We start from the raw sequence: 25698 nt of genomic DNA, 5'->3' as shown, positions 1-25698 counted from the left end.
AAAGCTAGACATTGAAGAAAGCTAAGAAGAAAAAAATAAATTCATTCATAATAAAGTATTGAAGGTAACCTCTATGAATACCATAGGCTGCCATAAAGAAATAGTATTCTATTTGAAACTAAGCCTGAACTCTCACTAGAAGCTGAAAAGATCAAACTGAGGCTCTTGTACTTTGGACATATCACGAGAAGACAAGACTCACTGGAAAAGACAACAACACTATGAAAAGAAGGAAGGCAATAGGAAAAGAGGAAGATCAGACATGACATACATTCCCTCAATAAAGGAAACCATAGTTTGCATGACCTGAGCAGGGCTCTTAAGTGATAGGGCCTTTCAGAGTCATTAATTCAGTAATTCACTTAGGTTTGAAGTGATTCAATGGCAACAACCAGAATCAAGTTCACAAGTCATTTCATGCAAAAAAAAATATATATATATCTTTTTTTCACCCCCTTCCTTCACCCAGCACTTGTTCTGAGCAACTGAATTTATGAGTGTTTGTGTGTGAAAGGATTATTGTTATTTTTGAGGCAAATGGGGAATGGAAACCCTTGCCAATTTATTGAAGATCATCCAAAGATCTCCCATCCGGATCTATAGATCTGGAGTAAAAAGTCACTAAAGTGGAGAGAGGGCATTTCGTGCTTTTCTAATTCCCAGCTTTCTTCTCACAACTCCCCCCCCTCCATTACTATTTAACTCTCAGGGGACACTTGATCTAAGGGAAATGAGTTTGATGGGGAAGTTCCAGAGCAAAAATGGTGGTAGTTGGGGTGAGTTGCACCTTCTCCGGTCTAATGTGTCTACCTTATAAGCTGCCCCTTACAATTGCTGTTCTCTGGAAGTGTAGCTCTTGGAACCTAAAGAATGAAAATGGAAAGAGAACGAGTTGTTCCAGCCTAAATTTAGCATCACATCTTATATTCAGAACTTTATTCAAAGCATAGCACTGAAGCTCTTCAAAAATTGTACAGTAAATTTAGAAGCTTTTCTGGGTATATCCATGCTTTAATATTTCTTGAAAACATCCCTGTTTACTGGTCATAATGCTTTATCACACTTTTTAAAAATAATTTTTAGTTAACAAAATAATAATAATTCACCTTTGTGTGGTGGTTTATCCTCAAAATGTGTGACCATACATCATAGCAGTAAACCGATCATAATCTGGCAGAAAGATGTGGATTCAGTTAGACTATGGAATTCCCAGTCCCAACGAAATCAGTCTAGCCCCTTCCCTGATACCACTTGCCATCAGTGGTTAAAACCTTAGCATAGTGATTTCATTAGATCACACCCATTGAGTCAGTGGGGATTCGTTGAGTCCACTCCTCCATAAGTGTAATAAATTCAAATGGGCTTGCTCTAGCTGGGACAAACTCTAGCACAGTAAGTCACAATTAGAGTAGGCCCACTTGAATCAATGGAACTTATAGAGGCAATGGCTCACTAAATCCTCATTGATTCATAGGTCTAATTCTAGTGCAATTTATTCTTTACATTTTACAAAGAGCTGGTTTTAAGCTATAAAGCCCTACATGGCTTGGGTTCAAGCCAAAGACCATGTCTCCCATTATGAGCCTGATTGGGTGTTAGTAGATAAAGTGGTGGAAAATGATATAATTAAAGCCTTTGTACCTTGACTCAAGCATCAATCCAAATGATTGATGCAGCCAAGAAATCAGAAGAAATCTGAGACTCAGAAGGACAGCAATGCAGGAATTAGAAAAGATCATCAAGTATAAGAATGTGTCACTATAAGGCCAATATACTAATGACTATAGTCACATGTGAAAGCTGGACAGTGAAGAATGCTGACGGGGAAAAATTTATTTATTTCAAATATGATGTTGAATATAGTTTTACAGACACCACAGAATGCTAGAACAACAAAAAAGCGAGTTCTAGGACAAATGAAATCTATTATCTAGAAGCAGAAATAACAGAACTGAGGCTATAGTCCTTTGAGCCCACTATGAGAAGAAAGGGGGGCGGGGAAGCAATGAAACTGGGAAAAGTTGAAGACAGGAATAAAAGAGAAAGAGAAAATACAAGATACATTGATTGACTTCAATCTATCTTGTATTAATAAAGCAAAACATGACCTTGAATTTGCAAGAGCTAAGAAAGGTTGTTTATTTATTCATTTATTTTGCAATGTCACCTTGATTGGAAGTGATGTGATGGCACCTCGTAACAACAAAATCCAAGTAGTTAAAACGAGTAGTAAGGAGAATTCAATGTACTGTATTTATGTATTTTCAATTTGTACACATGAAAAATTGATTGTTTTGTTTGTTAAAATAATGAAAGGAGCTACTCTGCTCAAGGTTAAAGAAATAGCAACTGGGAATGTGTGTGTGTGTGTGTGTAACAGGCATGTTTCTGCTCATAATATATTTGATGAACAGTGGCTGTAGAGGAGAAAAACTTTCTAGGCGTCTGTCGCTCAGGTGTTTATCAAATGTCTTATTTTTAAAAAAACTTTGTAGATTTTGCTTAAACTCCTTGTTCTTATATATTAATGATTCCTAATACCTCTCTATCCCTTTCTTTAAAGACATTTGAAGCCAGAATTCATCATTTAGAAACAAGGGCCAGCAAGAAATTGCAAGAGGGGTCTGCTGACCTGGAATACTTTGTGCGGTGCGAACTCCACAGCTCTGATGTGAGCACCCTCATCAGTTCTCTGAAAAGGGTTTCTGAAGATGTCAGAAGCACCGAAGAAGCCAAGTGTAAGGAACTTGTAGCTTAGTTAATGGGGACATACGACTGAGGGGAGTTTCACACAGGACTTTCTCACTGAATAAATGGCAATAAAATCTGCCCAGTAGCCCCTTCCCAGTACTTTCCAATTTTATGATTCTAGGATCATGTCCACTTGTTAGAGGCAAACACAGAACTGCAGTATCTTTGTACCCACCCAAACACAAGTAATTATGAACTACCTAAAATGTGGTGTAACTACTTGAGTTATATGTTAATGTTTAGCTCACTCATGGAGGAGAGAAATCCCATGCTTTTGTTTAGGCAAGCTTTTCCTTATTTTTTCCTACAATAATTTTCACTTGCAATGTGAAATCGATCTTACATGTGACAGGCAGGAGGCAAAGGCTTGTCCCTGGACTTTCCAGTATTGGTGTTTTACCACCCTGCCCCCATTTCACCCACTTCTCCCTCTTTCTTCTCCTTCTCCTTCTCTCCCCACACTGTCTTCTCCTCTTCATCCTCAGAAAATGCCACTAAATGAGCCCTTGACCATTGGTGTTGTGTAGGAAGTGAAGAAATACAAGGGAGAAATTGTATGATGAACTTTACACTGTTTTGCACAAAAATATGAAAGTGGAAGTATGAAACATGTACCACTTACTACTAGCTACATTCAACAGATATCTGCTGTATCACAGCACCAGCACAACCATGATAGAAATTTGAAGTGTTTTTTTTTAAAAAAAAATACTTTGTAATATCAGCACACTCTTAAGGGGCAGAACGAATTGGAAATTAATGCACATTTATTGGAAAATTAACTTGTCATGTGCAAAACCCTGAAATGACATTGGCATATATTTTATCTAGTTTTGAAAACTGTTTTTCAGTTTGCATTTTCACTATACAGCAGCATACATGGTTTACTCAAAAGTAAGTTCCCCTGACTTCCATAGGATTTATTATTGTGGCTGAAAGCCAAGGTCTACCAATTTCAATGGTATCTTTTTATGAAGACCAAGTTCACTCATTTTTCTATTTTAAATGTATCTGATGTTTTTCTTTAAACTCTAAACATCTATTTAAGTCAAAAGAAGATTGCTGTGCTTCTGTTCTTGCACATTGCTCTTACTGACTAATTTAATTGGCAGCTTTGTAAAAGTTGGTTTCCTTGGATGTCTTAACATTTATCTGTAGAAAGCAAGTAACAGATATTCCTAGACTCATACATTTCCCAAGCTCACAGAGAATGTCACTTGCTCAGGAATTAATTCCTTCCTGTCTCCACCCTCTTTGAGTAGTAGGAAGGTAGGAGATGGGGAAGTACTGGCATCTCAGCATGTTGAGCATCCAATCGGGGAACAAGAGGCATGTCTTCCTAAGGTAGTCCTTCCCTCCCTTTGCGGTAGGGCTGCCAAGCCAACCACACGGGCAGTAGCGTAGGAGTAGCTCATTTCTTGTTCCAGGAACTGAAGAGGAATTTGGGAGTATATTGCAATGGATGTGTTCTTTTTGATGCAGAGTAGCTTGTTTTAATTTGATCACACTGCAGGCATCCAATGAAATATAGAAACTACCATGGAGAGCAATCTGAGGCACCTGCAAAATGACAAGAGTTCCTAACTGTCATTGTTTGGCAGCCCAGAGAATGGCAGGAAGGGAGAAACCCTTGGATTAATCAGTGGCCAGCAATGCTGAATTACAAGGGCTAAGAGACCCATTAGCCAACTTTCATTGCAATCAAAGATTCAGCTCCTGAATGGTCAAGGGGCCCATTAAATTATTGTAGGTTAATTCCTACAGTTCTACTGAAGCAAATGTTGATAAATTGTGACCTGTTCGCCTTAAGATTTTCCATTTGCTTTTATTCCACTGGAGGAAAATGGAATTGTATATGGCAAGGTCTGTACTGTGGTAGTAAAGGCACCTCTTCTAAAAAGTTCTGAGCTCAGGTGAATCTGCAGATGATGTATCTTTCCACAGGGAAGTTTGTAGGAATTACAATTAGAGGTGAACAAATGAGCTTCCTGATTAGTATTTCCCAACTTGGAGATCACAAAGTGTTTTCAGGGGTGGGTGGGTTGGTGAGTCACCTTATATGTGTTGTAGCCCTTGTTTAATAATTTCTTCCTTGACCTTTCGAAGTGGGATATTAAAGTGAGTGTGCATGTGTATATATGAGAAACAGGCCCTTTAGGGGGAGAAATAAGCCTCTACATGCTGAGAAGGGATGACTTCACCCCATTATAATGCTTTTTTATGCAAATGTGGTGGTGGTGCGGCACAGATTCCTTGGTTATTATAAAAGGGGGTCACAACAAGTGGGAAGCACTGCTCTAGATGGTTGTTTCTAGGTAACATGCAAACTTCCGTAATCTGAGTTAGGATCATGGTGTGATTTCTGAACTGACAAGGTGTTTTTAAAATCCCATTCCCACTTCCATTTTCTTTGCTTGGTTTTCAGTTCATTGGTTTCCAAGAAAAATCTCTGAGCTAGATAAGTGTCACCATTTGGTCACCAAATTTGACCCTGATTTGGATCTGGATCACCCGGTGAGTGAATAATTCAGTTTTTACAAGCACTCTTCTCCTTTGCATGCTTTTCTCCTTCATCAGAATCCCACTCTGGTATTCCTTTTGTGTAAAATTATTCTTCTGGATCAACCAAGTATTTACTGGTACCAGGGCTTGCAGAGTGAAAACACTGAAATGAGCAGTTACAGCGACATCATTTGATGAGCAGTTACAGTGACATCATTTGATGAGCAGTTACAGTGACATCATTTGATGAGCAGTTACAGTGACATCATTTGCCATTACACTTAGGCTTCTTTGCTGCCTCTGAGCTCGGTTGATGTCCTTACAGTAGGTGAAGAGAAGTGAGAGTCTCCTACAAGCAATACATTGTTGTAAACTCTCCCTGTTGTGCACCAAGTATCTTGAAAGGATTTGATCTTGAATGGGCAATTCAGAGTCATTGGCAAAATCCGTTAGTGGGCTTCCATTGGCAAAATCACAAAATCTAGTAGAATTCAGGCAGGATTATACCCTTTCCTCACTGCAGCCTTGCTTCTGATGTAGCTCCAAAATCTGCTCTGGACAATTGGGAAATCTGTACAATTCAGGGAACATTGCAGAAGGATGTAAGGAGAAGAAAAGGAAGCAAGTCCCCAGCATTTCATCAATGGAATGTTGGATTGAGTTGACAGATTTAACAAAAGGCATGCTGTAGCATCATACAAAACTCTTGGTGAGGGGGATGAAAATTGCTGGGAGTGGACACAGAGGTGACAGTTCTTTATATCAAAGGATGTTAGAAATTTATAGAAAATGTCTCACCATCTGCTAGAAACAGTTCCAAATCAACCACACTTGCACTCCAAAGTGCTATAATGATCCTCATCATTGCATCCCACACCTCAATACAAAGGACTGTGGGTCTGCTCAGAAGAAAAGACCAAAAATCTGCAGAAATATTCTATGCTCACTTGTTAAAGCTTCACAGTTGTTTTACATACATGTGAGCTCCTCAAGGGGAAGAAGAAAGGCATATATCACGAAGCTGAAAACCCTGTTTAGGCACTGAGTGTAAACTATGGAAAGTATATTGTGCAAAGAAGTTTGTTAGTCTTCTCTCACCATGTTTAACAATCCATAATAAGAACAGTCCATTCCCATTATTAAAACTGTTCCGGACTGAAATGTGAGGTAATATTTTTTTGCCCTGTTCTTTTCCTCAAGGGATTTTCTGACCAAGCATATCGGCAGCGAAGAAAAACGATAGCAGAAATTGCTTTCCACTATAAATAGTAAGTGCACATTTCCCCTCTGTACAGGATAGATCTGCTAAATGGATAGTGCTGCTATGGGAAGCAATGTGTCCAATTTTGCATTTAAATATCTGGCTGCTTAATCTCCACTTCCTGGTTCAATACGCAAACAAAAACTGACTGATTTTTCTGTCCCTAGTTGCTCTTCCTGCAGAAATTTTCACACTTGAAATCTTACAGATTCACACTTGAATTAAATGGATGCAGTTAAATCCTGCAAACCTATGTTTCAGTGTTGGGTTCTCTTCTCAGCACTTCAGTAGTAACCAAATTTAAAATAGGGAAATGTAAATTTATCTTCTCCCCCCCCCCCACATCCTCCTCATCTTGAAAAAAAGAGCTACCCATCATTTCCAGTTAAAGCACGTATCTTACATTCAGTTTAGTTTTTTTATATTACAGAACAGCCACATGAAAGTCTTCAAGCGTTTTTTTTCTCTCTTAAAATTCATATATACCACAATAACAAAGGTCACAGTGAGACCAAAGCTTGGAAATACAGCATTAAAATTACCATTATTAACATTATTAAAATATTAACATTATGAAAAAAAATTCTACAATTTATCCTGTGTTTTTATAATTTAAAAACAATGTCAATACATTTTCGAGGTGTTGACACCTAGACCTTATGCTGGGTCTGTGTGTCCACAGATTTTCTTGATGTTATGATGTGGCTTATAGTTGGTTGTTAGGGATGTGTACTGCTTTTTGGACAAATGCATGAACACAAATTGAATCGGAGGCATTTGTGCATTTCTTGGGTGACCACAGCATAGACCAAAGAGCCTGGGAAGGAATAACGAGGTCAGTGGCATCCCCACATGTATCTCTCAGGTTAAATATGGCATTCATGCATCATAATTGGAAGTGGGGAAATTGAAAGAAAAAGTCACAAAGGCTCTAGATGGCAATAGAGAAGAGAATTGCACCATTTGTGTTAGAAATGAACCTTGTTACTTTTCCTGCTGCAAAGTCATTGATTAAATCAACTGTCTGCACTGTGGCCATAGCACTACTAATTTCAGATTCAGGGAAGAGGAAACGTGAGTGGAGGGGGAAAGGACAGGAAGTGTAGAGAACAGCAGGCTCCTTCAATGGTGTGTTTAAGAAGGAATAAAAAAGGAGTATGACCAGTGCCTTTTCAAAGACTCCCATTCACTTCCTTTCCTGTGGCTGCCTTTGAAAACCACTCAGGCTCATTTGAGTAGCTGGAAAGATTGTCATACAGAGGAGTGGGTAGGATCTGCTCTCAATTATCTGAGACTGCAGGACATATAGTAATGGGCTCAAGTTACAGGAAGCCAGATTTTGTTTGAATGCGAGGAAAAATTTCTTATCTGTTAGAGGAGTCCAACAATGGAACCAATTACCTCGGACCAACACCAGAAGCATACAAAAGAAAATTGGACAAACCTCTGTCAGATATACTCTGATTTGGAGTATTGCATTGCGTAGGGGGTTTGGACTTGATGGCTTTAAAGGCCTCTTCCAATCCCTATATTCTGTGATTCTATGAATTAATTTCACTGGACTTGTATCATTTCCTCTTTACTAAACTCATTTTCCTCTGCAAGTGGTGAGCCAATTCCTCGGGTGGAATACACAGCAGAAGAGGTTGCAACTTGGTGAGTAGGGATGCACCTTTTTTAAAGCTTCCTGCACACAAAATGCAAAAAGGATATCCTGGTGGGGTCTCAGCAGGCTTTATAATCTCACCGTCTTCAATGGGTCTCTCTAGGTATGAATTTCACAAGTTTCAGTGGGTTTCTCAGTTCATTCACTCTGGGTCTTAATGATTGTCATTAGTGAGATGAGGTGGGAGCTTCCCACATCCTACTGTTAAGGACATCCTGACCACGAGAGTAAAGCGAGTAAGTGCCAAGGGTGCCAGAAATCAAGAGGCAGGGGTCAAAGGGGTTGTTCTCACAACACAATGGCCTCACTAGTGGAACCGCAAAAATGGCAATTTTGTCTCCTCCTTGCCTCTTCCCTGCATCTCACGGCCCCTTCTGCTAACTCAAAACCCAGAGAAACCCCTGGTATAGGTTTTCAGGCAGTGTGAAAGGCTGAAGTCTTTTTACATTCGTGGCTGATCATAGTCATGACATTGGACTTAGGGCAGGACTATCTTCCTCAGCTGTGCAAAACATCTTGGAGAGATATGACTTCCTTCTGTTATTCTGAAGGAGGGAGGTGTACAGTACACTGAAGAGCCTCTATCCCACACATGCCTGCAAAGAACACCTGGATGCCTTCCATTTGCTGGAGAGATACTGTGGCTACAGTGAAAACAATATCCCTCAGCTGGAGGATGTCTCCTGTTTCTTAAAAGGTGAGGACCTGGGCACTTTCAGTTGCTAAGGTATGGGGCTTCATTATTTACCATACCTCCTAATAGATGGCCATTTCCTTTGATTGGGAGCAAGCATGCTAAGGCGATCAGACATGGTAAAATTGCTTCATGTGCCCTGTTGAGAGCACAAAGGGACTTCCTGGGCGTGGGGAGAGGAAATAATATATTAATTAAAAATTATTTGTGGGAGAAGAGGCTAGGAGGTTCTAGAGTCAGTGTGGGGGACACATTTGGGTGCCTGAAGGTTGACATGTGCATCACTGGCCACACTTTGCTCACCCCTGCTGTGTATAGACTTTAAAAGAAAACACAGACTGATGATATAATAGCACTTATAACCCCCCCAAAGAACACAGCTGCAAGCATCCTAGAAAGGCTTGCTTTAGTCACACAATAAGCGTTGTGCTGAATGACAGAATCAGGTTCCGTTGTGGATACACAGATGCCTTGTATTGCCAAATAGTATAGCCCACACAAGGAACCTCACAATGGATTCATAGGAGTTCCAGAGAAAAATATCACGTATTTCAAAAGCTACAAACAAATCTTTAGCATAATGTAACATGGGTGAGAAAATGTTTATACATATGTTAGTATAAGGAAACAGGTAATATCAACTGGCTGAAAACAAAGAGAAACAGAAACGTGATCTCTACAGCTAATAGAATAAGTGTAACAAGATTGTACACATGGAAAACAACAACAGTAGTAACAATAATGTGTTATCAGTTTGGTTCCAACTTTTCTCAAGGTTTTCTGCAGTAAGTAATATACTAGGAAAGGGATTTGTAAACTGTTAAACCTTCCCCACTCTTGATAGTGTAAGAAAGGATATCGACTTCCTCAGTTTGGGCCAATTGTACAATTTAATGAAATATGACTGAACTAATGCAACCAATTATTGGTCCGTTTCAGAGAAAACAGGGTTCCAGCTCCGGCCTGTAGCTGGTCTTCTCTCTGCTCGTGACTTCCTGGCCAGCTTGGCCTTCCGGGTGTTTCAGTGCACCCAGTACATCCGCCATGCCTCTTCTCCCATGCATTCTCCAGAACCGTAAGTATGATCTCATAGATATGCTCTGCTCACATCTTTACTATCATAGCCTGTGGAAGTTTGTGATTTTGAGGTAGGGGAGGAACCTCGCCCTGACATTGTTGTCTGATTTAACGTCCGACCATCACTACCCTGCCTATGATCGTTTGCACACCAGATGCTTAGTATCTGACCTGCTGCTTGGAACTGAACAGCTAACAGACTTTCTTTCTGCTACAAAGGGACTGCTGCCATGAACTCCTGGGACATGTGCCAATGTTGGCAGACAAGACATTTGCACAATTCTCCCAGGTGAGCAAGATGCGAATTGCCCTGTGCTGAAAGTCCAGCTTGTGCTTGCCCAGAAAACCTGACAAATCATTGTGTTAGAATATACCTGCACTGCATAATTACAGCAATTTGGTTCTACCTTAATGGTGGTGGCTCCAAACCATGGAATCTTGGGGTTTGTAGTTTAGTGAAGTACTGAGAATTCTCTGTTGTAGTAGTGGGCAGGCAGTGCAAACATGTCACTGAATTAGCTGTTGTGAAAAGAATACAAGAAGTAATTATGGCTTGCCAGAATTTCACCTCCTCCGTAAGAGATCAGCAGCACTGCCAAAGCAAAAACAAATTGAAATTGCTATCTATAGTAGAGTAGAGTAGAGTATGTTGTTTATTAATGTTGTTTAGCATAGTGTATATAGAATCATAGAATCATAGAGTAATGAAGTTGTAAGGGGCCTATAAGGACATTGAGTCCAACTCCCTGCTCAATGCAGGAAGCCAAATCAAAGGATATCTGCCAGGTGATTGTCTAAATTTCTCTTGAATGCCTCCAGTGTTGGAGCCCTTACCACCTCTCAATGTAATCGGTTACATTGCCATACTGCTCTAACAGTTAGGAAGTTTTTCCTGGTATTCAGCTGAAATCTGATTTCCATAAGTTGCCTTCTGCACTGTCTAACCTAAAGACTTTATCTACCAGAATCTGAATAGATATGCCTTCCAACAGTGGAGGTTTGGTATGACTACAATCTGATTAAATCAGCCTACAATCTGGATGATAATGCCTCACCAATGTCCCGGCCAAAGTTCAAGTTTACTGAATCTTGGGTAGATCTGTGCCTTGATGCCTCACTGAGGCCCAAAATACTGACTTTATCTGCTCTTCTCTGGAGCCCTGTCTACTGCTGTACTTTCTTATGGCAGTAGAGCAGGCTGCTGGGTCAATGTATTTTGTGAAATCTGAGGTGAAGAGGTTCATCCTTTAAATTTTGCACCCTGGGGCAAAGTCCCAGTTACCCACACCTAGTTACAGCCCTGGAGCTCAAGATTTTTCCATCTTCTGCATGCCAACCATTCAGTTATTTGAAAAGTGCTATCATATCTTTCACCATACTCATAAATATTCACAGCTCTTCCCACCATTACACCCTTTGCCCTCCTCACTGTCTTCCACCAGATTCTCTCCATCTTGTCTATGTCTTAAGATGTGACACCTATTTGGAGCCATACATACTTGTCTTTGACAGTTACAGTTACATCCTCTTTGCCAATTAAGAGGTTTCATTTCATAGAATCCAGAGAAGGGACTGGAACTTGAATCTCTAGGTCAATTAACAAAGCATTCCCATCATCTCTTGAAATGGCAGAGCAAGAATAAAGTTTTTACATGGACAAGCATTTGAAAGAAAAACTGTATACAGTACTATAAATACCTCCAAACATCCAGTTTCAGAAACATGAATGAATGATTCAAGATATGATGCTGTCTGTAGGAATAAACATAGGCTAGTTTTTAGACTGATAAAGTAGAACTAAACTTACCTTATATTTTCTGTATCACACACACACACACACACACACACACAAACACACACACACACACAAACCCTACAACCTGTTCAAGGTGGTTGTGGGAATTTCATACAAAAGACTGTGCTTTTCTGTCTATATAGATGAACTCATTTGTATCTACAGTTGGCATCAGACAGCAGTTCAAGGTAGTAAATCCATGATGGAAGACCACCAGATTTTTAGATAATAAGTCTCGAATCTCCAGCCATCATGACCAAAAGTAAAGGATTTATGAGTGTTGTGTTTTAAAACATCTGGAAGGCAAAGCTCCCAACAACTGTAGAAAATAAATAAATCCTGGTCCTCCAAAAGTAGAGATTGCATGTGGATTCATTGAATAGGCTATAGAAGAATGAGAATTTTTTAGAGCATCAACTGACATTGACTCTCAGCTTCATCTTTAGCCCATTTATCATGAGGAATTATACAGCACGAAGTAGTACAATATGAAGACGGCGACAATCAGCAGATGAGCTGACTGTCTTCTCACTTAGTGATGCTACCTCCTTTTTCAGGAGATCTTAGAAGCAGGGAGAGGAAACTAGGAACTTTCTTACTGGGGTGGGGTTGATCTCATGGAGCTCAAAAATCACACTGAGCTAAATGTGAGTCTAACTCCCTTGCAGACTTTTCCTGGCAGAAGAGAGGAAAGATGCAGCACCAGAGCATGAATCTCTACCCTCTTTTCAAGTTATAATTAGCAATACTCCAACAGGACTTAGCCTATCAGGCCCGAAACAAAAGAAAAATAAAAAAAAGTAAAGAAGACAAAAACACTGTGGCACCGGAAAAACTAACTGCTAGGTTTTAATGTGATTTCTTTTCATGGGCAAGTCCACTTCCTCAGACAGAACTTAGCTGTGCCAGAACTATTGACTCTCGTAAGATGTGAAGTGTGCCTGCAAAAACACATTATCATTAGAAAAATTCCCACAGCATTCTGTGTTGTTGTTTTTCAAATTCCTTCTAGGCCATTGGACTTGCATCTTTGGGAGCAACTGATGAGGAGATCGAAAAACTTTCAACAGTAAGGTCCTTCTGCTGGATCGATGGACTGGTTTAAAGGATTCCCCCCCTCCCCCAAACCTAGATCTATTTGTCCCAAACGTAACAGTAAAATGCCTGGTGAAAGAAAAAAAAAAGTCCTCCTGGGAAAGTGATGCATGCACTCCTTGACCCCCCCCCCAAGAGCAAGTTTGGTGTTTGCACAAACACAGGTCAGAACAGCTGGGACTTGCCTCGTATCCCAGTAATAAGAATTATTAGACATCTTTCCCCCTAAGGGAAAAAAAAGAAGTGAGTCAAGACATCTAAGGATGATGAAAATGTACAAAACAAAAAATCAATAAAAATAATATATCAACGACGCAAAGTCATAGACACACAAAACAAATTGTAATAATAATAACTAATAATCATGTCCCATCAAGTTAATTCTGACTTATGGCAAGCCTTTCCAGCTGGAGAATACTCAGATGTTGTTTCCCGTTCTCTTCTTCTAGGGTTGCCCTGGGACTGTGTAGCTTGCCCAAGGCTGCCCAGGTGGGCTCCACCCTTGGGAAGCACAGTGGGATATCAGACTCCTAACCTCTGGCTTTGCAGCCAGGTGTCTAAACCACTGAGCCCTACAACCAACTTAAACAAATTGTAGGGATAATCAATTAGTATAAGAGTAAATTTATAGGTTACCCTATTATAGAGAGGCTCTCATGGCAGCTCACAGATGTCACTGGCACAGCCAGCTCAAAGGTCCTCCTGAATCAAGCACTAATGCTGAGAATTAGGGAGCAGGAAAGGGAAAGTGGTAAAAGCAGTAATATCTCATCTTATTCCTGCTGGGCTACTGCTCCCTTTGCTTCACATTATTCCCTCGGGAGGAGAAGGCCATGCCCGTTACATTCTCTCTCCTCTATCTGCCTCTTGACCTTTCCAGAGATACATGGATCCGTCTGCAAAGGTGCAGTATATTTATTATCTAAAGGGGAAGCAAGAATATTTAAGGCTATGGATTTTCAGTGTTAGCGTGGGGACCTACCAGAGGAACCAAGTTCATAGAAAATGAGCTTTAAAAAATCATATAACAGATAATTTAAACATATGGACTAAATCCATTTGCTAGTCCCAACAAGAGCAGATCCACTGAATTAATTACTGAATGATGGATCAACATTAGAGATGGGGGCATTCGTATACGAATATTTCGGCACAGGTGGTGTCAACGACGGTCCAGCCTCATGAGGCTGGATGGTCCACTCACCGATCTGCCACAGACGTGAATGGTGTGATTCCTCCAATGGCTCTGCAGCACACAATCCACATCGACACTCTTCGACCTTGCAGGGAGTTTTGTCCTCCCACCTCCTGCCAGAAGTGGCGAACAGATCACGCACTGCGGAGCCAATGGTAGAATTGTGCCATCTGCGTTATGGTGGATTGGTGAGTGGACCAATGGGGGTGGACCTTCATTAATGCCACCTGTGCGGGGATATTCGTATTCATATATGAATACGAATACCCACATCTCTAATCAAGAGGGCCTTCTTAAATGAACAATGCAAAGAAATAGAGGAAAATAACAGAAAAGGAAAAACCAGAGATCTGTTCAGGAAAATTGGAGATATTAGAGGAACATTTTGTGCAAAGATGAACATGATAAAGGACAAAAATGGGAGGGACCTAACAGAAGCAGAAGATGTCAAGAAGAGGTGGCAAGAATACACAGAGGAATTATATCAGAAAGATTTGGATATCCCATACAACCCAGACAATGTAGTTGCTGACCTTGAGCCAGACATCCTGGAGAGTGAAGTCAAGTGGGCCTTAGAAAGCCTGGCTAACAACAAGGCCAGTGGAGGTGATGGCATTCCAGTTGAACTATTTAAAATCTTGAAAGATGATGCTATTAAGGTGCTACATTCAATATGCCAGCAAGTTTGGAAAACCCAACAGTGGCCAGAGGATTGGAAAAGATCAGTCTACATCCCAATCCCAAAGAAAGGCAGTGCCAAAGAATGCTCCAACTACCACACAATTGCACTCATTTCACACGCTAGCAAGGTTATGCTCAAAATCCTGCAAGGTAGGCTTCAGCAGTATGTGGACCGAGAACTTCCAAAAGTACAAGCTGGATTCCGAAGAGGCAGAGGAACTAGAGACCAAATTGCTAACTTGCGCTGGATTATGGAGAAAGCCAGAGAGTTCCAGAAAGATATCTACTTCTGCTTCATTGACTATGCAAAAGCCTTTGACTGTGTGGACCACAGCAAACTTTGGCAAGTTCTAAAAGAAATGGGAGTGCCTGACCACCTTATCTACCTCCCGAGAAACCTATATGTGGGACAGGAAGCAACAGTTAGAACTGGACATGGAACAACTGATTGGTTCAAAATTGGGAAAGGAGTACGACAAGGCTGTATATTGTCCCCCAGCTTATTTAACTTATATGCAGAATACATCATGCAGAAGGCTGGACTGGATGAATCCCAAGCCGGAATTAAGACTGCTGGAAGAAATATCAACAACCTCCGATATGCAGATGATACCACTCTGATGGCAGAAAGTGAGGAGGAATTAAAGAACCTTGTAATGAGAGTGAAAGAGGAGAGTGCAAAAAATGGTCTGACACTCAACATCAAAAAAACTAAGATCATGGCCACTGGTCCCATCACCTCCTGGGAAATAGAAGGGGAAGACATGGAGGCAGTGACAGATTTTATTTTCCTGGGCTCCATGATCACTGCAGATGGAGACAGCAGCCACGAAATTAAAAGACGCCTGCTTCTTGGGAGGAAAGCGATGACAAATCTTGACAGCATCTTAAAAAGCAGAGACATCACATTGCCAACAAAAGTACGAATAGTCAAAGCTATGGTTTTTCCTGTAGTGATGTTTGGAAGTGAGAACTAGACCATAAAGAAGGCAGACCGCCGAAGAATTGATGCCTTTGAATTGTGGTGCTGGAGGAGGCTCTTGAGAATCCCCTGGACTGCAAGGAGAACAAACCTATCAATTCTAAAGGAAATCAACCCTGAGTGCTCACTTGAAGGACAGATCCTGAAGCTGAGGCTCCAGTACTTTGGCCATCTCATGAGAAGAGAAGACTCCTTGGAAAAGACGCTGATGTTAGGAAAGTGTGACGGCAAGAGGAGAAGGGGACGACCGAGGATGAGATGGCTGGACAGTGTCTGCAAAGCAACCAACATGAATTTGACACAACTCCGGGAGGCAGTGGAAGATAGGAGGGCCTAGCGTGCTCTGGTCCATGGGGTCACGAAGAGTCGGATACGACTAAACGACTAAACGACGATGACATCTCTAATCGACATATATTTAAATCTAATTTAATTTAGTGGATCTGTATTAATTGGGACTATCTCTAGGATTCAGGCCATGATTTATTTATTTATTTGGTTTCTATCTCATCTTTCTCCCAAATTTCAGGCAGCACACAGGAAAACATAATTTTGAAATATTAAAATAAAATTAAAATGTCCCACAGAATTACATTGAAAATGTCTTAGAACACCTCAATAAAGAAAAGATAGTATTTGCCCAGTTAAATGCTCCCTTCCTCAGTAGTCAAACAGTTGCCAAAGGCCTGCATGAACAACAAGGTCTTTGCTTATAGGCATAAAGGTCAACTGAGTCTAACCTGAGAGGACCCAAAGATAAAGCCCTTGACAGTGTAAAATGACGGAAGAAAAATTCTTGGAAAATAATGGGGGGAAAAAAGACAACTTTTTCTAAATTACTTGGAAAAGAAAGCAATGGTTGGGTTCAGGATATGGCTTCTGTGGAGATAAGAGTCCCACTCCTGCTGACCCATTCATCAAGGATTCCCTGGAGCCTGATAGCATTTCCAGAGGTCCGGAGGAAAGGAAGTTTAGAAAACAAAATCCAAACTGTTCTGAATTGCTGACGTTCTCTGGGATCCCCCTGTTTTTCCCAGCTTTATTGGTTTACGGTGGAATTTGGGCTCTGCAAACAAAATGGAATCATCAAAGCCTATGGAGCTGGACTCCTTTCTTCCTATGGAGAGCTAATAGTAAGTCTTCACCTATTCCATTCAGTTCTTCTCCCAGTTAAATGAAAGGACACGACTGCCTCCGTGCAGCTATCTCATTCCCATTCATTTGGGTCTTTTTTTCATAGTGGTTATGTGAGGGACACCCTAGACCTTGGGAATAACTAGCTACAACAATTCATGATCTTTAATTAATTAATTGATTGATTGATTACAATGGCGACTCTGCTCCTTTTGCAATTTCACAGTGAATTTTAGATTATTTTTGTAGTGAGGGAAGGGGCTCACCAAAAGAGAGAGGAGGAATATTGCACAGTTCACATGTTGGCTTGCATTGTATCTTACACACACACACACACACACACACACACACACACACACACACACACACACACACACACACACACACACACACACACACACACACACACACACACACACACACACACACACACACACACAGAGAGCCAGCATTTTATAGCATTTAGATTTTTGGAGCTGTTACAAAATCAACAGTGTTTGTTAGTTAATTTTTGAAAAACGAACAGTTACTTTCAAATAGGAACTATTAAGGTAACTAACTTCTTTTGAGGGGGCTTTGCACGATACCAATCAGCAATTGCACGTCAGAAGCAACATCCAGTGCTCTACAACTCTTTCCACAAGTGATGGTGCTTTGCTTTTCTCCCTTCATTCAAGCACTCTTTGTCGGATGAACCGGAGCTCCGGGATTTTGACCCTGTTTCGACAGCTGTGCAGCCTTACCAAGATCAGACGTATCAACCTGTTTATTTTCTATCTGAGAGTATAAGCGATGCCAAAGCTAAACTCAGGTAAGGTTCAAAATGAAGAAGAAAGAAACACAGCCATGGGATGCAGGGCAAGGCCGGTAAGAAAGGATGGGATGTCTCGCTGCTACAAGCAAGTGGGAAACTCTATGCTGTGAATCAGGAGTGGGGGAGAATTTGCTTTGCTTTTGTTCTAAGAACTCCCCCAAATCTCCAGGTTTCTTGGTTTATTTTTTGCAGCGGAGTGTTTTTAACAAAGACATTAGAGGGCGCCAGAGTATAAGCAATGAGGAAAGCTTGCCTATTGCATGTTTTTTTATTTTTTTATTTATTAGTGATCTCTAAAGGTATCACCTACTGCTTACTCTTGCAATGAGGAAGTGCTAAGCTACTAGCACAAGTCCTCTTTTTTGTTTCAGCTGGGACATTGGTGTGTTACTAATACTAAATGGATAGGCAATGTGACATTAAGATGAACTGTGTTTTTTCCACATGCATGATGTATATGTCCTTCATATGAGGTTTTTTGCTCCTCATGTCTCAGCTGGTCTGTCAGCTTTCAATCATATTTATCTGTATGTCATGAGATGTTAGACTTCTATCTTCTGGTTTCATTCATCACATAACCCAAGACATCTCACTTGGTGGTACTCCTGGAGTCGCTCATCCAAGTACTGATTGGCCATACCCCTGCTTACCTTCACACAGTTGTTGCATCAGTGGATTTTGAAAAAAAAAACACCAAAACAAAACAAACAAACAAAAAAACAAGTCAGGGGCTATGAAGGGAGTGTTCCCCACTTCTGTTCTAGATCAATGTTCTGGCATCTCACTTCCTGTCATTGTTCATACTGGACTGTGGCTGTGAGGTGCCATCCTGTCACTCCCAACTTATGGCAACTCCATGAATCAGCAACCCTCCAAAAGGTCCTGACATTAACGGCCTTGCTTAGGATCATTCACCCTGGGGCACTGGGGACTAGAAATGGGCATGAATCAAACTACAAACCAGAAAAAAAACTGACAAATCAGGCTGGTTTGTTGTTTGGTTCATGGTTCAGTTCAGGGATCCCATTTTGGCAAAGCAAAATGAAGCACTGATTCCCCCCCCCCCCCCAGTGCTTCTTCCTTCAACAAATCAAGATGCCTGCCTGTCCCCTTCCCACTGGCCCATCACCTCCCACCTCAGTCTTGCTGCCGCCACCTCCTCCTCTCCTGCCATCATCAGAGACAGAAGGCTGGCTTCCCTTCCAGGAAACAGGCCTACTGTCCCTATGTAGGTACCTGCCACCTAGCTGATGGGTGGGTGCATGCACAGAGACAGCAGGCCTGGCTCCTGGACAGGAAGCGAGCCCAATGTCTCTGACGATGGTGGTGGCAGAGGAGGGAGGCAGTGGCAACAGGACCATGTAGGGAGGCGATGGGGGATGAGGTGGTATCCCCAGTACTTACCCAGAAACAAACCTTGAACCAGTTTGCTTTTGCGGGGGGGGGGGGAGTTTGATGGTTTCTGGTTCATGGGTAGCTGATTCATGTCCGTCTCTACCCAAGACTAATACAAAAGAAACCATGACTTGTCTTAAAATAGCAGTCCTTCAAGCTAGCAGTTTGTTCATCCAGGGGTCAGATTACACACTGTGGTACATGCTTATTTTCCCCCCTTACCATGTTATCCTTCCAGGTTAGGGTTGGCAGATACATGGGTACCAAAAGGAGGACATAGAAAGACAAAAAAAAGAGGACAGAGGAGGACGTATTTAATATTTCGTTTGAATCATTCTGGATTAAACCCGCAATCAATACAATTTTATTACAATAGCTGCCAATCAATGTCACTTAGTGAACTGACCAAGAAACAGTCATATTAAAAATATTCATTAAAAAGTTTTTTTAAAAAATTCAATGGAGGCTTTTTTCCCAAAATACCAAAAAAATCCCCACATTATTTAAATGTTTAAATGGCCAATTGTACAATTATTACCTTATAATCTTTATTAATTACACAACATATCTCGGTGTCTGCTGTTGTTGCTCCACTTGTGCCAAGGCAAACTCTGCGAGAAGGTTCCCCTTTCTTTCCTGATTCCTTTCGTTGCAGCGACAAACCTTCCAGTGCATTGTACCTGAGAAATCAAACACTCATACAAAGCCAGTTCTGTAACCTGACTCTTTACAACACAAAAGCAAGCCAATCTGCATAAAGTGAATTGAGGGTAGAATAAACAATCCATTCCTCTTAAGGGTGCATTGCTGCTACATATGGATTCAGCATCTCACCTGGCGAGGCCTAGCCTTCTATCCTGTTTGCAGCTGACAGGCAGTTGCTGCTTATTCCCAGTTTCTAGCCCCTAGACAGTGAGCTGCTTCTTGACCTCCCATTTTTGCCAAATCTAATTGTATTTGTACTGTTCTAGACCCTTGTTACACAGTGTCTTCCTTCCTTCCATCACCTCATTGCCTCAAACTTATTTTTGCAATATAAAACACCATTAGCATGGATAGGACTGGGTTCTTTTTCTTTCTTTCTTTCTTTCTTTCTTTCTTTCTTTCTTTCTTTCTTTCTTTCCTTCTTTCTTTCCTTCTTTCTTTCTTTCCTTTTCTTTTCTTTTCTTTTCTTTTCTTTTCTTTTCTTTTCTTTTTTGCCCATGATATGCCCAAAGAGAAGTAGACGGAGTCCAAGGACAATTTTTCTTGGCCATAAACCAGTACCAAGCACAGACTTGTATGCCATTCATGCCAAGTTACAATGAACAGGGTAATATTTGTGAATTATTGTCATTTGGTATAGTTTAGATAAAGGGACATTGTGATGTAGCTAAAGGCACTAGAAGAAATAAGCACTTCTTATAAGAAAATACCTTGTAAATTGCTAAGAAAAACAAATGGAATCTCCATTTTCATATTTAAATGCAGGAAGGAGACATTAATATTTTTCAGCATTTTAAACATAAAGTGTAGTCATGCAGTTGGTTGCCATTTTCAGACGTTTAAATGGTTATGTGTCCAGTCTATATATTGCCAAAAAGGTTTGTACCACTTTCCCCAACATGGTGCTGTCCAGATGTTTCTCATAATTCTCTTTACCCTTAGCGTACATGGTCAGTGTTCAGAGTTCACTGGACTTGTTGTAGATGACAAGATCTGGAGGACACCAAATTGGGGAAAACATTTCTCTCTCAGAAGTACTTCCAGTTCAGCATCAACTTTTTTGCCTTTGACATTTGTCCTCTGTCTTGTAGGGCCTATGCAGCACATATCAAGCGCCCATTCTCAGTGAAGTATGATCCGTACACATACAGCATTGAGCTCTTAGACAGCCCACAGAAGATCCACCACTCCCTGGAGAATGTGCGTGATGAGCTTCACTCATTAATTGATGCACTGAATATCATCAGCTAATGCAAGCATTTGGAAGACACTTTTCTTCTCTGCACCAAAGCCTCATCCTGCAATTGCAAATCGGGCCTTCTGCATAGGCTACTTATCACTGCACCATTTGGGCCAATAACCACTGTACCGTTTCTTTTAGGGTTTCTGTTGCTTCCTGTTGCTGCTGTAATAGCAATAGTTTGTGTTGTTGCCCACATGCCAGTGTAGGAGAAGCAGATCTGATACAGTCAGCACATACATGCTTTTCCTCATCTCTGTATCTTGTATGCCACCGAGTTTTGTTTTGTGGTTGGTTATTGGAAGGTAAATACAGACTTAATTTGAAAGTATGATTGCCAAGACTCACTCTGAGGAGGTCACACTGTGGGAAGAATAACAGCTGTCAGTTTCTAAATGCAAGCTGAGTGTCTCTTCTAGCTGGATCTATGCATATGTCATAGTTAAAGAGAACGGATAGGGGAAGACAGAGAATAAATCAAGTGTTCCTTAGCCATATATTTTTGTACTGAGACACGTTTATTAGAGAAACACACAGAATAATTCTAACATATCCCCACAGACTAAGTCACACTGAGTTCAGGAGGGCTTGGTGCCTAATGAATGTACTTAGTACTACAGCTAGGGCCCTTTACTTTTGCAAGAAGACCAGATATAAAAGACCTTGTATCAAAAGCAAAAGAAGAGCAACGTTGCCATGCTAGAGTAATTCAACAAGCAGAATACTTGGTCCTGAGGAAGATGTGCACCAAAAATTGCTGGGCAATTTCCTCTTTTAAAATTACCTACTGTCAGTACTAGTTGGTGGGTTTTTTTTTTTTAAATTGTTTTAATAGTTCAAGAAAATATTCCAAGTGACTTCACCAAAAGACCAAACATTCCTTTTAGATTCCCTGCTATGGCAAGAATCCTTCCAATCATGTCTCTAAGTGAATACAGATAAGTGCAAACCTCACTATGCTGACCCATGGTTAAGATCTGAAGAGTAAGATGAGCTCTCAAAATTTCAGTATGATGACTCAGAAACAAGGTTCAGAGAACTTCCACTACCTCATTGAAGTGACCTTCTCATCAACTGTAATCCCACAGTCTGGGAAGAATTCCTGTAGGGGCGAAGCAACCTTTTGACAAATAAGACATGGATTGAAATTCTCTTTATACTTGTTTACTAGGATTTCATGGCACTCTGGGTCACCTTGAACTGGCAAAAATATTTTTTAAAAAAATAGTTACAGTCCAGGACAAGTCACAGATCAAACCAAGGTGGACCTCACTGCAAAATCTTTGGAGAGAGGTTCCCTAATTACTCTGGTAACTAACTACTTATAGTTATGGTATAAAGGTTTCCAACTAAAATAATTAATTATTTGGCATTATAGTTGCTATTTTTACAGTAACTACTTGGTTTCTTGTACCTTGATGGGTGGATTTGTGTTTTTGGCCTACAGTCCCCAGAATACTCCAGGCAGCATTCCAATCACAGGCCAAAACACAAATTTTCAGGTTTCCGGTTACTATTCAGAAGTGACTAAATAATTAAGTTTAGTTTCTTTTTTCAAAATCTTTAGAATGCTGCCTGGTACTACAAAACAAACCTAAGCAGTAAAGTTAAAATACTCTGTAATCCTAATGTTACTTGGAAAGAAAGGTGTCAAGAACACACAATTTCCTCATTCATGGAGAAGAACAGGAAGTGTTTAACTTCCCAACATCATGATGTGGGTGTATTCTTAAGCTACTTCATGATAAGGGAAATTCAAAGAGAAAGGCAAAGGGATAGCAGAAAGCTGCCTTTGGTTTGTTTCTGACTATCATGTGCACTGGAAACAAACAAAAACGGAGCAAGCCTACCCTCACCAAAAAAAAAAAGTAGAAGTCCTTGACAAGGACCGAGAAAGGTGCAGGTGAAAGTGCTCTGGCAATCGACCAGTTAGTTTTAGCAATAGTCTGTTCTCTAGCTTTACAAGTGAACTAGCCCATCCTCACAGGGGACCAGCAGTGGGCTAAATGCCCATGTAGTCACCCTCTTAGTTTGTATTAATAAAATATTGTTCATTACATAAACAACCACAAGGCTTTTGTCATCTGTGCTATTTCTGGCCACAGGGAAATGGACACAGATATCAAACGAATGCCTTTTCTGAGTTACTTTGAATTAGCTGTCTTATAAATGAGGTATTCCTTGGGGGCTTCCAGGTGAAAGATTCCTGACACTAGTCATCCAAAAGCATTACACACTTATGTCATTTGCATCTTCTTAACAGATATTTTTGATATGAAGACAAAAGAAGGCAAGGGAGAGCACAGGGAAGATACAAGATTTAAAATTATTTAGTTAATAAGAAAAAAAATGTGTGATGCATTTCCTTTTAAAATACTCCATAAGAGTTCAAAAAGGGGAAATAATATAAAATGCAATTACATTATTAAAGGAACATGATAATAAAATATCTAATTCCCCAGAAGCAAGCCAGCAGTACTGACAGTAAGGGAAAGGCCTAGACAAACAATTATATCTGAATCACAGCTTGGAAAAATTGGTTTTTGGGACTACAATGTTCCCAGTGGTTCTGCTGATGAGAGAATTCATAAGAACTTAGGAAGCGTGCCTTGCACTGAATTCAGCCATTAGCCCATGCAGTCCAGTGTTGTCAGCTCTGACTCTCAGTGGCTCTACAAGGTTTCATGCAAGATCCGTTCCTCACTGTACTAGGAAATCCTGGCTATTCCTTCCTGGTCTCCCATCCAGGTACTAATGAGGTCTGGATATACTTAGCTTCTGAAATCAAAGGAGATCAGGATATGCTGGGTGGTATGGTCATGATACTTTCAAGCTTTAGTCTTAAGGAGGTGGTGGAAGCACTGCCAGGGGCCCACCTGATCTTTGTGGCAAGATGACTCCACACAGTGGGCATCCCCATGAAGAAAAATGTACCCCTGTAAAACTCACCAGTTAGGGAGGGCAGCCACCCAAGAATGAGCCTCATCTGGAAGTGCCGTTGGGTGGATGAAAGAATACCATTACTAGAGTGAAATAACATCTGATCAGTGAGTGTGGAAACACAGCTGGGTGATAGTGCCAGGTCATCACAACATATTTCTATTTCTTATGCAGCCAGAAAAGCCTGTCTCAAAGTTGCCAAGCATTGTGGCTATATTTGTGTGGGTGGGGGGAATGACTGGAGGAATAATACCCAAGAAATATGTATAAAAAATGCTCTGGGGAGAGGGAAAATGAAAAGAACCAGGTCACTAGTTCAGATTCTTGAGGCTGAGAATGAGATTCAAGAGGACAGTAAAGAGAAGAGACACAAAGCTTCCTTTTCTGTCTGGCTTTGGTTTGTTCATGATGTTTGTGTACGCACTTAAAGCCTCCAGAAATGGATCTCAGTAGTACTGTTGCTCCTGCTGCTACTGCCGCCGCCACCACTGCTATTTTGTGGGTGGATCTGTCTGTCTTGCTGCATCATGAAGATATTTATTTCTCAGTTTTGAGTCATGCTGTTGCTGAGATACTCAGATTATTCATAATAAAGTTATATTTCTGCTGTAACATTTGGGGTTTTGCCCTCATGATTTTTCTTATGTCCTCTGATTTAAATATATATCTAACTCCAGGAATGGCTTCTGCTGTCCATTTATTAATACAGTACATGCATCTCCCCATGTCCAAACACTTTAGAGCTGGATGGCTCAGTGACTTAGGTAAGTGGCTGGGAAGCCAGAAGCGGGGAGTTCAGTTCCCCACTGTGCCTCCCGAAAGAAGAACCAACCTGTGTAGCCTTGGGCAAGCTGCACAGTCCCAGGATGCCCACAGAAGGAGAGAAAACCACTTCGGAGTACTCTGTACCTAAAAAGGCATGGAAAGGTTTTTTTTAAAGTCAGAACTGGTGTAACAGCCCACAATTATTACTACTATATACCTTAGAGCAGCTCCCATGTGGTTCTCAGGGCTGCCCCATCCATGCAGTTTAGAAGGCCACTCCTGGTTATTTTAAGTGGGAAAACTGTGTTGAGGGCCTCTGGAGATCCACTAAATGGGAACAAGAGAAGAATGAAGAGGAGCCAAGCAAAATTGAACTGAACTACTGTACAGGTCAATGTAAGCCGCTTCATTGTCCAAAACAGTGTTTGCACAGAAATGCAGCTGTAGGACATATATTCAAATGTTGCTAAAACAATAAAACACTTAGGCTACACTGAACAATAGACATTGAGCATTTGTCTTCCTAGTTTTAGGGCCGAAAGACGTGTTACAGATGAACCATCAATAGATTTAAATGCATTTTAGCTTTGAAGAGATGTGATCCAGGCAGACTTTCGTATTTGAGAAACAAACTACAAAGAAACCCCATGCTTGACTCATGGAGACCTATTACACAATTAAGCAAGCAAAATTACACATTACATTAAGTCTTTAAAATGCATTCTCATGCTTTCCACATCAGGATTTCCTTTTCTAATGAGTATCAGTAACATCTCTTTCTCTCCTAGTCTCTCAGCAACTACTGTATCAAGTTTTGGGGGAAAAAACACGATTTATGTTCTCCATCTATTAAACTGCATGCCATCAGAATGTAATTTACAGTGAAAGAATGCCAGCAAAAATCAAGGATAAAAACATGAATATAACTTTAGACCAAAAGGAAGTTACCACAGGATGAAACCACATCTTATGCTTGAGGGAAACATTATGGGTATGACACAGCCAG

General features: G+C 40.8%; 1 protein-coding gene across 1 annotated transcript in view; it reads left to right on the top strand.

Moving 5' to 3' along the window:
- The window catches only part of TH (tyrosine hydroxylase), a 35271-nt gene extending 10668 nt beyond the window's left edge, over positions 1-24603 (top strand). The window contains exons 3-13 of the mRNA XM_020788797.3: positions 2564-2738; positions 5177-5265; positions 6454-6521; positions 8120-8170; positions 8732-8877; positions 9814-9949; positions 10171-10240; positions 12759-12815; positions 16737-16832; positions 17511-17644; positions 20839-24603. Coding sequence (XP_020644456.3) covers positions 2564-2738; positions 5177-5265; positions 6454-6521; positions 8120-8170; positions 8732-8877; positions 9814-9949; positions 10171-10240; positions 12759-12815; positions 16737-16832; positions 17511-17644; positions 20839-20998 — 1182 coding nt within the window. The 3' untranslated portion in view covers positions 20999-24603. The remainder of the gene's footprint in view (positions 1-2563; positions 2739-5176; positions 5266-6453; positions 6522-8119; positions 8171-8731; positions 8878-9813; positions 9950-10170; positions 10241-12758; positions 12816-16736; positions 16833-17510; positions 17645-20838) is intronic.
- Positions 24604-25698: the final 1095 nt, after the last annotated feature.

This window comes from Pogona vitticeps, chromosome 1 (assembly GCF_051106095.1).
Source record: "Pogona vitticeps strain Pit_001003342236 chromosome 1, PviZW2.1, whole genome shotgun sequence".
Taxonomy (NCBI): domain Eukaryota; kingdom Metazoa; phylum Chordata; class Lepidosauria; order Squamata; family Agamidae; genus Pogona; species Pogona vitticeps.
This window is presented reverse-complemented; position numbering and strand designations above follow the sequence as displayed.